A 15,322-nucleotide genomic window follows, 5' to 3' on the forward strand; every position below is an offset into this window, starting at 1 on the left:
AGTTAAGAGACAAGTCTTTTCTTTAAAATAGTTTCCATTAATTTCCCTGCAATTGAGGTCAAACTGACTGTCCTATAGTTAGCAGAATCTTCCCTACTACTCTTTTTATGATGAGGGACTACATTGGCAATATTCTAGTCTTTTGGAACAACTCCTGTTAACAGTGACTGGTTAAATAAATCAGCTAATGAAGTAGCTATCACAGATCAAAGTTCTCTTAGAACCCTTGGTCTTAGAGAGTGTGGTGTTTGAATGCTTGTGCACATAGCACTCAAAGCATATGTATGTATTATGCTGAAATAACACTAATAACTTTTACTAAAGGCCTTTTTGCTAGTGGACTCTATAAATGTTTCAATTTACAATGTAAATGCACTCATGCTCATTTCAGTGTTGACCTTTCTATCCCATTTATCCTTGCCATGTAGGTTATTATAAAGAGCAAGGCTAATTTTTAAGATCATTAGATATTAATGTTTTTCTTACCATATACCATATAGGAGTGGTATTTGCAATGTACCTTGAATAAGGTTTATTGAAAACATAATAAGCATAATCCAAGCCACCGAGTACTCATGATTGTCATCATTGTGGATTTCATATTTTGAACTTGTAAATATAAATTTACTTTAATTATTAGTGATGATGAGGGTTTGGATCAAAAGAAAGCTCAGCTTCACCGAAAAAGGAATAAACGTGGCATTCCTCCTATCTCTCCTAATGACTGTATCAAAGACACAGTGGCTGCCGAGGTATTTGATGATGTCTGGAGAGCTGTTGTGGACTCCTTGCAAGAACTTATGCTGAAATCATGGGAAGCAGCTGCTGGTAAGTGACTAATTTATTGCAGACATGAGAAAACAGATCTTATACTTACTAATAAATTTCTTTCTTTCAGGATGATGAGAGTCCATAGGAGTCCATAACATGTGAGATATATTTCCCGCCACCAGGAGGAGGTCAAGAAGCCTCAGAAAAGCTTTTAATCCCTCCCAACTCCTCTACCACTCAGTTTACGTATAGCCGAGCAGAGAAGAGAGACAGGAAAGGTAGGAAAGACAGAAAGCAGGGTTAAGAGGTGCAAATAAAGTCGCCCATATAGCAAATATCCGGGCAGCTCCAATGGACTCTCATCATCCAGAAAGAAAGAAATTTTAAAGGTATGTATAAATTCTGTTTTCTTTCATAAGATGATGAGAGTACATAAATGTCCATAACATGTGAGCCATGTGTAGGGAACGACAGGCAGTCTGAAGTTCGGTTTTGCGAGTACTACTTTAAACCTAAACGTGGAATCAGTATCTGGTTAGTTTACTGGTTCAGTGTCCTCAGAGTAGATTTCACCCCTTAAGAAAGAGACCCAGCCGAGTCAGAGCTTTGTAAGCTAGGTAGTAATTGAGCCTGGGGAATATGACCCTGTGTGTTACAGGTGGTGTAAATCAAGGTAAATCTTGATTTTTGCTTACACTTACTTCATAATCCATCATAATCTTTTGAAGACTTGTTTTAAACTCTGGATAAAAATCAGTGGAATCCTCTTGAGCCACATAAATAATGCTGACAGAGTTATGGGTTGTGAATTGGAGATGTGGAGCACAATTAGCACACAATGGGTTAATTTGGTCCACAGGAACAGTTCTTTATAATAAACAGGGATAATGGATTGCAGTATGTTCCTGGGCTGCAGTATATTCCCTGGGGGGGTCTCTTCCAATGGGTCAGTCATATTAGATGGGAGTATACATATATGACTATGACTCCAAAATAATAAGCAAAACTGAAAGTAAATGGAAATAAAGATATATTAAAAAAATTTAAGTAACAAGTGTATTTCCCAAAATACACCAAACAGCCTATATGAACACATCAGGACCCTAGAAGTCAGAACCCCCCCAAATGTTTAACCCTCAGAAAAAAATGTACCTACTTATCCCATCAGGAGCTTCTATGATGGTATTCACAACCTCCTGGGTAAAGAAAGTGTTAAAACTTGGCCCAGATAGCTTGAAGTGCCTGCAGACAGTCCCTGCGCAAATATCAGCCAGCTACTGATCTGGAGAGGGAGATAGAAAACAGCGCCAAAGGGGAGGCGGAGCTTACCTCCTGAACGGACTGCAGACCAAAGCCTGTGAGTAAAGACACAAAAAACACACTTTACAGACAAAAAGTGTATAAATGTCCCTCTTTGATTCACCCTCTATCTCCCACCCAAGCCACATCCACAATGTGCAGAACCGCTAACTGCATAAGGCAGTTAGTGGTTTTCCTATAGAGACAGTAATGCTTTTCTGTTTTTGAGAGGAAAAAAAAGTGAACCCAAGTCAAAAACATAGTGAGAGCTGCTAAGGGTTATCAGGGGAATAAAATAAGAGGAATTTTAAGTCTGAATTCCAAAATATCTGTTGTTAAACACATAGGTAACCCACTATGTGTAAAATCTGTGAACCCCCTACTATCTAGTACCTATAAAAGGAGAGTTATGGGCTGTGTGTAGTGTCTGAGTCATTAACCTGGACTGAAGTACCCCTCCACTGTATCTTACCAGCTTGCTAAGACCTTTCTACCTCACAGAATGCTGATGCAGTACTGTAGAGAGCACATTCAGTGCAAGTAAATATACTGCAAAGGATACTTGCGGATATACCTGCAACCCCTCAGGTGGAGGCAAAGGGACGGGGGTTCCTGAGACACCTGAGGGCAATTATGGCAGATATTTACTTGTGAAGGTACTGCCATGCCATAACTGAGGTATTATTTTACCCCTGCTTCATTTAGAATCTTGGAGTAATTACCGTGAAGTCTTCTCTGAACAAAGATGGAAGAGGGGTACTGGGTCTTAAGCCAGGTCTGAGCTCCCAATAAATAGTTAAATAGAAAATAATAAAATCTTGCTTGCAGAGTACCTCTCTCAACCTCTCTCCTCAAAGGCCTGAACAAACTGAGTGGGAGAGGAGGTGGGAGGGATTACAAGCTTTTATGAGGTCTCTTGACCTCCTAATGGTGGCGGGAAATATATCCAACATGTTATGGACACCTATGTATTCTCATCATCTTACAAAAGAAATGGGATAGTCTAGACTCTAATGCACTTGCTTTTATCCTACAGTGTTCACTTACTGCAACCTATGTTGATTGTTTAGTTACATAATGTAATAGCCTTTTAGTGTTTACCTATTGTTTAGCAGAAATCAAAGTTTTTAAATTTCCTTTTAAGTTTAAAAAGTTATGAGGCTTGAGAGAATTTTTGTAAAAAGATTATCATCATTTGGCACACTCTGAAAAAGGTTTGTTAACCCAGGTCTAGCATAGTACATGGAGTTTCCTTAGGGGACTATTGGTGTCTAAATATGCTCTTAGTTTAAACTTGATGTATTATGGCATCTCCTAATAAATATATATATAAGAAAATATAGAGAATGTATACAAAAAAATAGAAAAAAAAGAAATAGAACATTGTGTGCCAATATTAAAAACAAAAAACCGGACTGGGTGTTCCCCAGTAGCAAGTAGCTGAGACAAATTGTTACATAATGTATATTATAGAAAGCTATCAATATTAAATATACATATAAAGTGCACAGATTCAAATAGTTTCTCCTTTAGGGGATTAAAGTAATCAAGTTTAAACTGGAGTGTCCAGATGCCAGACTTTAGCAATGTCCCCATTATCATTCAGTAAATGTGCTTGATGGTATACAAGAGTATTCACTAACATAATACAAGTGCTGTTGACAACCACTTTCCTGTAGATCAATCCACCTGGTAAAAAAAAAATGGCACAGCCAATAGAATGCAAGCTCAATCCTATTGGCTGATTTTTCACCTTTAATTCAGATTAGCTGATAGGATTATATCAGCCAATCAGAATTCAAGGGACGCCATCTTGGATGACGTCATTTAAAGGAACCTTCATTCGTCGTTAGTCGTCGGAAAGAAGAGGATGCTCTGTGTCGGATATCTTGAAGATGGAGCTGATCCGTGCCGGATGGATGAAGATAGAAGATGCCGTCTGGATGAAGACTTCTGCCCATCTGGAGGACCACTTCTGCCGGCTTGGATGAAGACCTCTCCCAACTTCGTTGAGGACTTCTTGCCGCTTCGCTGAGGACTTCTCCCAGCTTCGTTGAGGATGGATGTCGGCTCTTCAAAATTGTAAGTGGATCTTCAGGGGTTAGTGTTAGGTTTTTTTAAGGGTTTATTGGGTGGGTTTTATCTTTAGGTTAGGGTTTGGGCAGCAATAGAGCTAAATGCCCTTTTCAGGGCAATGGGGAGCTTAGGTTTTTTTAGATTTTATTTGGGGGTTTGTTGTGTGGGTCGTGGGTTTTACTGTGGGGGGGGTTGATTTCTTTGGGGCAATGCCCAGCAAAAGGCCTTTTTAAGGGCTATTAGTAGTTTAGTTTAGGCTTTTTTATTTTGGGGGGGCTTTTTATTTTGATAGGGCTATTAGATTAGGTGTAATTAGTTTAAATATCTGATCATTTGTTTTTTATTGTGTAATTTAGTGTTTGTTTTTGTAATTTAGGTAATTGTATTTAATTTAGGTAATTGATTTAATTGTAGTGTAAGGTTAGGTGTTAGTGTAACTCAGGTTAGGTTTTATTTTACAGGTAAATTTGTATTTATTTTAGCTAGGTAGTTAGTAAATAGTTAATAACTATTTAGTAACCATTCTACCTAGTTAAAATAAATACAAACTTGTCTGTGAAATAAAAATAAACCCTAAGCTAGATACAATGTAACTATTAGTTATTTTGTAGCTAGCTTAGGGTTTATTTTACAGGTAAGTATTTAGTTTTAAATAGGAATTATTTAGTTAATGATATTAATTTTTATTTAGATTTATTTTAATTATATATACCTTTAAGTTAGGGGTTGTTAGGGTTAGGTATAATATGAAAATGTATGGATTACCTTAGTTAGACCTGAAAGACCCACAATGCTGCCCAAAATGCCGATATTCTCCGACTAAAGGTTAAATGCAAATATAAATAAGTGGAAAGAGATGGGGAGAGCTAAAAAAGCTGTGGGATGGATATCTTTTGAATCTCTATATATGTTCAAAATCGCTAATTTGCTAATTAGCACAATCTTACTAGATACTTATATGTTAACTTATATACAGTATCTTAAATAAATTGTGGTGCCTTAGATAGATCTATGTGCTTCTAAACATGTCTCATATAATGTTCCTAAAGATAAATCTAAGCGCTTCCAAACAGTGTCTCATATAATGTTCCCATTAACACACTCAATATACATAGAATTCAATGCAACTAGTCAGTATACTTCTCTGAAAATGCTTTTTATTTATAACAATACTTAATCTGAATTCTAATATACGATATGTAGTTGTTCTTATTTAAAAACAGTTTTTTATAAGAAATTGTGGCCACAATTATGTCTCGATTCAAGGTTCAAAAAAATGTATAAAAAATCTTCTATGCATGCATAAAAATGTTAAAAGATGTTTGTAAATCACTTTTCTTGTATCACTGTTAGTCCGTTTTATTATGGACTCTTCATACTGCAATTGAAGTCAGTTCCAGATATACTAATCCTTATACTTATATATGACAATACGGTTCCTGTTAAAATTCATAAAATAGTGTTTCTAATTTATGTTTCAGCGTCCTTGCTGTCTAGCATTCTAAGTTCCCGGCAACTTCCTTCTACCCAGTCACGTACCTTGTTTGTACCTTGTGACTTCAGAGGGCCAATCGGGAAACCGGGAGTCGAAAGGGGAAGTTCCTTCGGCGTTCCTCTTGGTGTTTGTTGTGCTTTGAGCCAGTAGAATCCTCTGTGAATAATGGTCTACGTGTTTCAGCGCTATCCTGCGCCTTTGTCAAGACTGAGGGTTAGGGTTAGACTTAGGTTTAGGGGTTTATAACTTTAGTATAGTGTCGACGGCGTTGGGTGCGGCAGATTAGGGGTTAATAAATGTAGGTAAGTGGCGGCGACATTGGGGGCGGGAGATTAGGGGTTAATAAGTATAATGTTGGTGGTGGCGATGTCGGGGGCAGCAGATTAGGGGTTAATAAGTATAATGTAGGTGGCGGCGATGTCAGAGGCGACAGATTAGGGGTTAATAAGTATAATGTAGGTGGCGGCGATGTCAGGGGCGACAGATTAGGGGTTAATAAATATAATGTAGGTGGTGGCGATGTCAGGGCGGCAGATTAGTGGTTAATAATATTTAACTAGTGCTTGCGATGCAGGAGTGTGGTGGTTTAGGGGTTAATATGTTTATTATAGTGGCGGTGACGTTGAGGGCGGCAGATTAGGGGTTAATAAGTGTAGGTAGGTTTGCTGCGACATTGGGGGCGGCAGATTAGGGGTTAATAAGTGTAAGATTAGGGGTGTTTAGACTCGGGGTTCATGTTAGGGTGTTAGGTGTAAACATAACTTTTGCTGCGTTATGGAGCTTTACGCTGCTTTATTGCAGGTGTTAGGATCGTGCATGAGCACGTACAACCAGCTCACTGCTTACTTAAACAGCGCTGGTATTGGAGTGCGGTATGGAGCAAATTTTGCTCTACGCTCACTTCTTGTCTTTTAACGCAGGGTTTATAAAAACCTGTAATACCAGCACTGCAGGTAAGTGAGCGGTGACAATAACGTGCAAGTTAGCACCGCACCCCTCTTACCACAAAACTCGTAATCTAGCCGATTATATTTAATGCTAGATTGTTTGTTTTAGACATCACAATTGGTATGTAATGAACAACTCCAATAGTTTTGCTGAAGAAATCCTGTAACATAATTGTTAAACAATAGAACAATAGAAATCCCTTGCTTGCTTGTTACAGACCAGAACTTTTATTTCATAGTGTGCATGAATTCATTTGCATTTCAGTACATATGATGTGGGAGAACACTAGTGTTGAGATATGACCAATGTAAACTTGTTGCAGACATCTCATTTTTTCATTGCATAGTGGGACTTTACTGATTCATGGTGTGATCTGGAGGAGAAACCTCATACAGTCAGAATGTCACACCTTATTATGGTGCATTGACAACTATGTAGGAATTGAAAGCTGAGTATATAAATATATAACCTTTATGTTATTCTAAACTGTAGTCTTATGTTAGTGGTTATAAACAGCATTCACAACCTTAATCAATTGGGGGGGGGGTTGATTTGAAGATTTTAAAAAAACAATAACAAAACAGGTAGATTAAATGAATCTTTGATGCCACCTTGTGACCAAATTAATCTCTAACCATATTAGCTCTCTCAATATGTATTGTCCGTGAATATAAATTAATTTACTGTGTAATCTAGTGATTTAATCAAGTGATGTTTAAGAACATTTCGTTTTTGCACAGAGGACGGAAAACAAACTCAAAAGATTCAGGCATTGGGGAATAAATATCTTCAAATTCCAGTTCCACGTATTATCTCAGAAACAACTAGTGTTCCTCCATCCAGGGGTTCGGAAGCCCGAAGCGCAGCATTTGGCTCTTACCTTTTTTCAGCTCAGGTAATAAAATTACAATTGTTAGATATCATTAAATGGATGAAATAGATGGTTTTCTTACTAAGTTAAAAACATTTGTATTCGGTTTTCTAGAACTAAATGCAGATATTTTCAAATAAGTAATTTCAATTACATTACAATAATTCCTTACATTTTAAATGTGTTTATTTATAATTTGTCTGACTGCATTGTACATCAGAATTACTTGAAGTAGGGTCACTCATCTCAAGTGGTCCAATAATTGTTAAGTTGGTTGCTTGATCATTTTTAATTTTCCATTTTTGTGTGTGATTACCTCTATGTATTGGTATTGCAAAACCACCAATTTTTTAATTTTATTTTACTTGGTTTAACCACTGCCACCATCTTTGTGTCATGGTGTACGACAAATTTTGCTTATACAGATGTTTAAGGAAACCTAAATATCACAACTCCGGGTGGTCCTAGCTCCTTGGAAAAAAATGATGTCTAGAGCACATTACAAGGTACATGTACATAAATAAAAATGTTGCACCTGCTTGTTCCATAGACTTAGAACTTAAGTCCTAATGTAATGATTAAGATCACTAAACACTCCTAATGTAATGATTAAGATCACTAAACATTCCTAATGTAATGATTAAGATCACTAAACATTCCTAATGTAATGATTAAGATCACTAAACGTTCCACTTTTCTATTTTTTTAGGGATTACCTAGGTAAGTATAGTGTGTGTACAGAACATTTCAAGCTTGAGACTTCTCTTATTTTTTCTTATAGCAAGAGTGCAAATTTTTTTTAACATTTCCTCTCGATTTTGTGTATTATCTCTGGTGGGGTACAAGATAGAAATATATATATTTTCACAAATTTTGGCCTAGATTTAGAGTTCGGCGGTAAAAGGGCTGTTAACGCTCCGCGGGTTTTTTTCTGGCCGCACCATAAATTTAACTCTGGTATCGAGAGTTCAAACAAATGCTGCGTTAGGCTCCAAAAAAGGAGCGTAGAGCATTTTTACCGCAAATGCAACTCTCGATACCAGAGTTGCTTACGGACGCGGCCGGCATCAAAAACGTGCTCGTGCACGATTCTCCCATAGGAAACAATGGGGCTGTTTGAGCTGAAAAAAAACCTAACACCTGCAAAAAAGCAGCGTTCAGCTCCTAACGCAGCCCCATTGTTTCCTATGGGGAAACACTTCCTAAGTCTGCACCTAACACCCTAACATGTACCCCGAGTCTAAACACCCCTAACCTTACACTTATTAACCCCTAATCTGCCGCCCCCGCTATCGCTGACCCCTGCATTACACTTTTAACCCCTAATCTGCCGCTCCGTAAACCGCCGCCACCTACGTTATCCCTATGTACCCCTAATCTGCTGCCCTAACATCGCCGACCCCTATGTTATATTTATTAACCCCTAATCTGCCCCCCACAACGTCGCCGACACCTACCTACACTTATTAACCCCTAATCTGCCGAGCGGACCTGAGCGCTACTATAATAAAGTTATTAACCCCTAATCCGCCTCACTAACCCTATCATAAATAGTATTAACCCCTAATCTGCCCTCCCTAACATCGCCGACACCTACCTTCAATTATTAACCCCTAATCTGCCGACCGGAGCTCACCGCTATTCTAATAAATGTATTAACCCCTAAAGCTAAGTCTAACCCTAACACTAACACCCCCCTAAGTTAAATATAATTTTTATCTAACGAAATAAATTAACTCTTATTAAATAAATAATTCCTATTTAAAGCTAAATACTTACCTGTAAAATAAACCCTAATATAGCTACAATATAAATTATAATTATATTATAGCTATTTTAGGATTAATATTTATTTTACAGGCAACTTTGTAATTATTTTAACCAGGTACAATAGCTATTAAATAGTTAAGAACTATTTAATAGTTACCTAGTTAAAATAATAACAAATTTACCTGTAAAATAAATCCTAACCTAAGATATAATTAAACCTAACACTACCCTATCAATAAAATAATTAAATAAACTACCTACAATTACCTACAATTAACCTAACACTACACTATCAATAAATTAATTAAACACAATTGCTACAAATAAATACAATTAAATAAACTATCTAAAGTACAAAAAATAAAAAAGAACTAAGTTACAGAAAATAATAAAATATTTACAAACATAAGAAAAATATTACAACAATTTTAAACTAATTACACCTACTCTAAGCCCCCTAATAAAATAACAAAGCCCCCCAAAATAAAAAATTCCCTACCCTATTCTAAAATACAAATATTACAAGCTCTTTTACCTTACCAGCCCTGAACAGGGCCCTTTGCGGGGCATGCCCCAAGAATTTCAGCTCTTTTGCCTGTAAAAAAAAACATACAATACCCCCCCCCCAACATTACAACCCACCACCCACATACCCCTAATCTAACCCAAACCCCCCTTAAATAAACCTAACACTACCCCCCTGATGATCTTCCTACCTTGTCTTCACCATGCCAGGTTCACCGATCCGTCCTGGCTCCAAGATCTTCATCCAACCCAAGCGGGGGCTAGACATCCACTGAAGAAGTCCAGAAGAGGGTCCAAAGTCTTCCTCCTATCCGGCAAGAAGAGGACATCCGGACCGGCAAACATCTTCTCCAAGCAGCATCTTCTATCTTCTTCCATCCGATGACGACCGGCTCCATCTTGAAGACCTCCAGCGCGGATCCATCCTCTTCTTCCGACGACTAGACGACGAATGACGGTTCCTTTAAGGGACGTCATCCAAGATGGCGTCCCTCGAATTCCGATTGGCTGATAGGATTCTATCAGCCAATCGGAATTAAGGTAGGAATTTTCTGATTGGCTGATGGAATCAGCCAATCAGAATATAGTTCAATCCGATTGGCTGATCCAATCAGCCAATCAGATTGAGCTCGCATTCTATTGGCTGATCGGAACAGCCAATAGAATGCGAGCTCAATCTGATTGGCTGATTGGATCAGCCAATCGGATTGAACTATATTCTGATTGGCTGATTCCATCAGCCAATCAGAAAATTCCTACCTTAATTCCGATTGGCTGATAGAATCCTATCAGCCAATCGGAATTCGAGGGACGCCATCTTGGATGACGTCCCTTAAAGGAACCGTCATTCGTCGTCTAGTCGTCGGAAGAAGAGGATGGATCCGCGCTGGAGGTCTTCAAGATGGAGCCGGTCGTCATCGGATGGAAGAAGATAGAAGATGCCGCTTGGAGAAGATGTTTGCCGGTCCGGATGTCCTCTTCTTGCCGGATAGGAGGAAGACTTTGGACCCTCTTCTGGACTTCTTCAGTGGATGTCTAGCCCCCGCTTGGGTTGGATGAAGATCTTGGAGCCAGGACGGATCGGTGAACCTGGCATGGTGAAGACAAGGTAGGAAGATCATCAGGGGGGTAGTGTTAGGTTTATTTAAGGGGGGTTTGGGTTAGATTAGGGGTATGTGGGTGGTGGGTTGTAATGTTGGGGGGGGGGTACTGTATGTTTTTTTTTACAGGCAAAAGAGCTGAAATTCTTGGGGCATGCCCCGCAAAGGGCCCTGTTCAGGGCTGGTAAGGTAAAAGAGCTTGTAATATTTGTATTTTAGAATAGGGTAGGGAATTTTTTATTTTGGGGGGCTTTGTTATTTTATTAGGGGGCTTAGAGTAGGTGTAATTAGTTTAAAATTGTTGTAATATTTTTCTTATGTTTGTAAATATTTTATTATTTTCTGTAACTTAGTTCTTTTTTATTTTTTGTACTTTAGATAGTTTATTTAATTTTATTTATTTGTAGCAATTGTGTTTAATTAATTTATTGATAGTGTAGTGTTAGGTTAATTGTAGGTAATTGTAGGTAGTTTATTTAATTATTTTATTGATAGGGTAGTGTTAGGTTTAATTATATCTTAGGTTAGGATTTATTTTACAGGTAAATTTGTAATTATTTTAACTAGGTAACTATTAAATAGTTCTTAACTATTTAATAGCTATTGTACCTGGTTAAAATAATTACAAAGTTGCCTGTAAAATAAATATTAATCCTAAAATAGCTATAATATAATTATAATTTATATTGTAGCTATATTAGGGTTTATTTTACAGGTAAGTATTTAGCTTTAAATAGGAATTATTTATTTAATAAGAGTTAATTTATTTCGTTAGATAAAAATTATATTTAACTTAGGGGGGTGTTAGTGTTAGGGTTAGACTTAGCTTTAGGGGTTAATACATTTATTAGAATAGCGGTGAGCTCCGGTCGGCAGATTAGGGGTTAATAATTGAAGGTAGGTGTCGGCGATGTTTGGGAGGGCAGATTAGGGGTTAATACTATTTATGATAGGGTTAGTGAGGCGGATTAGGGGTTAATAACTTTATTATAGTAGCGCTCAGGTCCGCTCGGCAGATTAGGGGTTAATAAGTGTAGGTAGGTGTCGGCGACGTTGTGGGGGGCAGATTAGGGGTTAATAAATATAACATAGGGGTCGGCGATGTTAGGGGTAGCAGATTAGGGGTACATAGGGATAACGTAGGTGGCGGCGATTTGCGGTCGGAAGATTAGGGGTTAATTATTTTAAGTAGCTTGCGGCGACGTTGTGGGGGGCAAGTTAGGGGTTAATAGATATAATACAGGGGTCGGCGGTGTTAGGGGCAGCAGATTAGGGGTACATAAGTATAACGTAGGTGGCGGTCGGCAGATTAGGGGTTAAAAATTTTAATCGAGTGGCGGCGATGTGGGGGGACCTCGGTTTAGGGGTACATAGGTAGTTTATGGGTGTTAGTGTACTTTAGGGTACAGTAGTTAAGAGCTTTATAAACCGGCGTTAGCCAGAAAGCTCTTAACTCCTGCTATTTTCAGGCGGCTGGAATCTTGTCGTTAGAGCTCTAACGCTCACTGCAGAAACGACTCTAAATACCGGCGTTAGGAAGATCCCATTGAAAAGATAGGCTACGCAAATGGCGTAGGGGGATCTGCGGTATGGAAAAGTCGCGGCTGTAAAGTGAGCGTTAGACCCTTTAATCACTGACTCCAAATACCAGCGGGCGCCCAAAACCAGCGTTAGGAGCCTCTAACGCTGGTTTTGACGGCTACCGCTGAACTCTAAATCTAGGCCTTTGAGTTTGAGATTTCACTGCTTACAGAGTTAGGTCTAGTAGAAATCTGGGGAACAGCCTACTTTATTCAAGCGAAGAAATTAATAGATGTAATATAAGCATAACACATAATAAAATGAACAGTATTTTAAAGTAATTATGTTTATTATTGACACACCCCAAGTTCAAAATACTATAGAGGACTTATAGCTTTAAAAATTTCAGGTTCCCATTTGGTCCCCCACCAGAGATAATTAACATGAAAGTGAGGGGAAATGTTATAAAATTGCACCTTCTCACCGCCATAAAAAAAGTAAGATAAGCTTCAAACCTAACATTCTATACATGCACAATATACTTACCTAGGTACCCACTTAACAATTTTTAGGACTGAGACCCGAATCCTTCTCATAATAAATTGACCCTAAAAGTGTGACTTTTAATGATCTTAATAATTACATTAGGACTTAAGTTCTAAGTCTATGGAACAAGAATGTGCAAAATGTCGATATATGTACATGTAACTTGTAATGTGCCTCTAGACATGAGTTTTGTTTCAAGGAGCTAGGAGATGATATACTGAGGTTTCCTTAAACATCTGTATAACCAAAATTTGTCATGCACCATGACACAAAGATGGCTGCGGTGGTTAAATCAGGTAAAATTAAATTAAAAAACTGGTGGTTTTACAATACCAATACATAGAGGTAATCACTCAAAAAAATGAGGACCACTTGAGATGGATTTACCCAGTAATTTGTTATAATGTCAAATAAACATGAAACATAATGAAGGTTGCCAAGAAGGAGTCATATTACACTATTCACGTGCTACAGCTAGCTCTTGAGGTGGTGCAGTCTTTCAAGCTTAAAGGGTCATTAGAGTCAAGAAATTATATGCTCTAATTATTTTGAGCTTGTAATTTTAAGACTAGTGACCCTGCACCTCTATGTGTTTAACCCCCACAAAGGGTAGAAATATTGTAAACTGCCGCTGAATCCAAACAACAGCGCCATTTACACAACTGGGTTATATTACTAGTACTGCTAAATGAATCAGCAGAATTTTCTGCTCAGGACCAGCAGTGCTTTGCAGGTCCTGAGCAGTACTTCTACTATGTGTTTAACCATTTGTGGGTGGTAAACACATAGATGCACAGGGCTGCTAGTCCAACAAATTGTGGCATGAAATTTTTTAACTATAGTGGCTCTTTAAGTTTACATTGCTCTGTCAGCTTGAAGGAAACTATTGTGAATGCGTGGCATCATCTTGAGCAAGTGCTATAGGAAATTAATCGGGCCCTCTTGTTTAATATGCTTTCTGCAGCAGGTTAGAAGAAAAAAACACTGCGGACATGAGTCCAGAGGACCATTCCAGGAGGGAAAATAAAAGGTTTTACATATAACTGAGTGATTCTGAATATGGTGTTTGACTTGAACTATCGGCTAGATTACAAGTTTTGCGTTATGAGTGAAAAAGACTCATAACGCTGCTTTTTCACTACCGCTGCTATTACGAGTCTTGCCTGGGAGGCCAAAAAGTGAGCGGCACAGCCTATACCGTCAAGATTCATACCGCCATCTAAAGTCAGTAATTATGAGTTTTACGTTACAAATCTGTAGCATAAAACTCATAACTAAAGTGTTACAAAGTACACTAACACCCATAAACTACCTATTAACCCCTAAACCGCTAACACTAAAATAAAATTATTAACCCCTAATCTGCCGCTCCGGACATCGTCGCCACTATAATAAACATATTAACTCCTAAACCGCCGTACTCCTGCATCACAAACACTAGTTAAATATTATTAACCCCTAATCTGTTGCCCCAATCTCGTCACCACCTACATACACTTATTAACCCCTAATCTGCTGTCCCTAACATCGCCGCAACCTACATTACTGTTATTAACCCCAATGTCGCCGCCACTATACTAAAATTATTAACCCCTAAACCTAACTCTAAGTCTAACCCTAACACCCCTAACTTTAATATAATTAAAATAAATCTAAATAAAAATTACTATCATTAACTAAATAATTCCTTTTTTTAAAACTACTTACCTGTAAAATAAACCCTCAGATAGCTACAATATAACGAATAGTTACATTGTAGCTAGCTTAGGTTTTATTTTTATTTCACAGGCAAGTTTGTATTTATTTTAACTAGGTAGACTAGTTAGTAAATAGTTATTAACTATTTACTAGCTACCTAGTTAAAATAAATACAAATTTACCTGTAAAATAGAACCTAACCTGTCTTACACTAACACCTAACATTACACTACAATTAAATAAATTACATTAATTAAATACAATTAACTAAATTACAAAAAAATAAACACTAAATTACACAAAATAAAAAAGAAATTATGAAATATTTAAACTAATTACACCTAATCTAATAGCCCTATCAAAATAAAAAAAACTAGCCTAAACTAAACTGCCAATAGCCCTTAAAAGGGCTTTTTTGCGGGGCATTGCCCCAAAGAAATCAGCTCTTTTACCTGTAAAAAAAATGCAAACAACCCCCCCAAAAGTAAAACCCACCACCCACACAACCAAACCCCCAAATAAAATCCTATCTAAAAAAAAACTAAGCTCCCCATTGCCCTGAAAAGGGCATTTGGTTGGGCATTGCCCTTAGAAGGGCATTTAGCTCTTTTTCAAGTGCCCAAACCCTAATCTAAAAATAAAACCCACCCAATAACCCTTAAAAAAACCTAACACTAACCCCCGAAGATCCACTTACAGTTT

The 15,322-nt window shown here is 37.7% G+C and overlaps 1 protein-coding gene across 1 annotated transcript in view; it reads left to right on the forward strand.

Annotated features, from left to right (window-relative positions):
* FAM149A (family with sequence similarity 149 member A) overlaps positions 1-15,322 on the forward strand; it is a 383,311-nt gene that overhangs the window by 236,501 nt on the left and 131,488 nt on the right. The window contains exons 7-8 of the mRNA XM_053703894.1: positions 641-828; positions 7,330-7,484. Coding sequence (XP_053559869.1) covers positions 641-828; positions 7,330-7,484 — 343 coding nt within the window. The remainder of the gene's footprint in view (positions 1-640; positions 829-7,329; positions 7,485-15,322) is intronic.

This window comes from Bombina bombina, chromosome 2 (genome assembly GCF_027579735.1).
Source record: "Bombina bombina isolate aBomBom1 chromosome 2, aBomBom1.pri, whole genome shotgun sequence".
Classification (NCBI taxonomy): domain Eukaryota; kingdom Metazoa; phylum Chordata; class Amphibia; order Anura; family Bombinatoridae; genus Bombina; species Bombina bombina.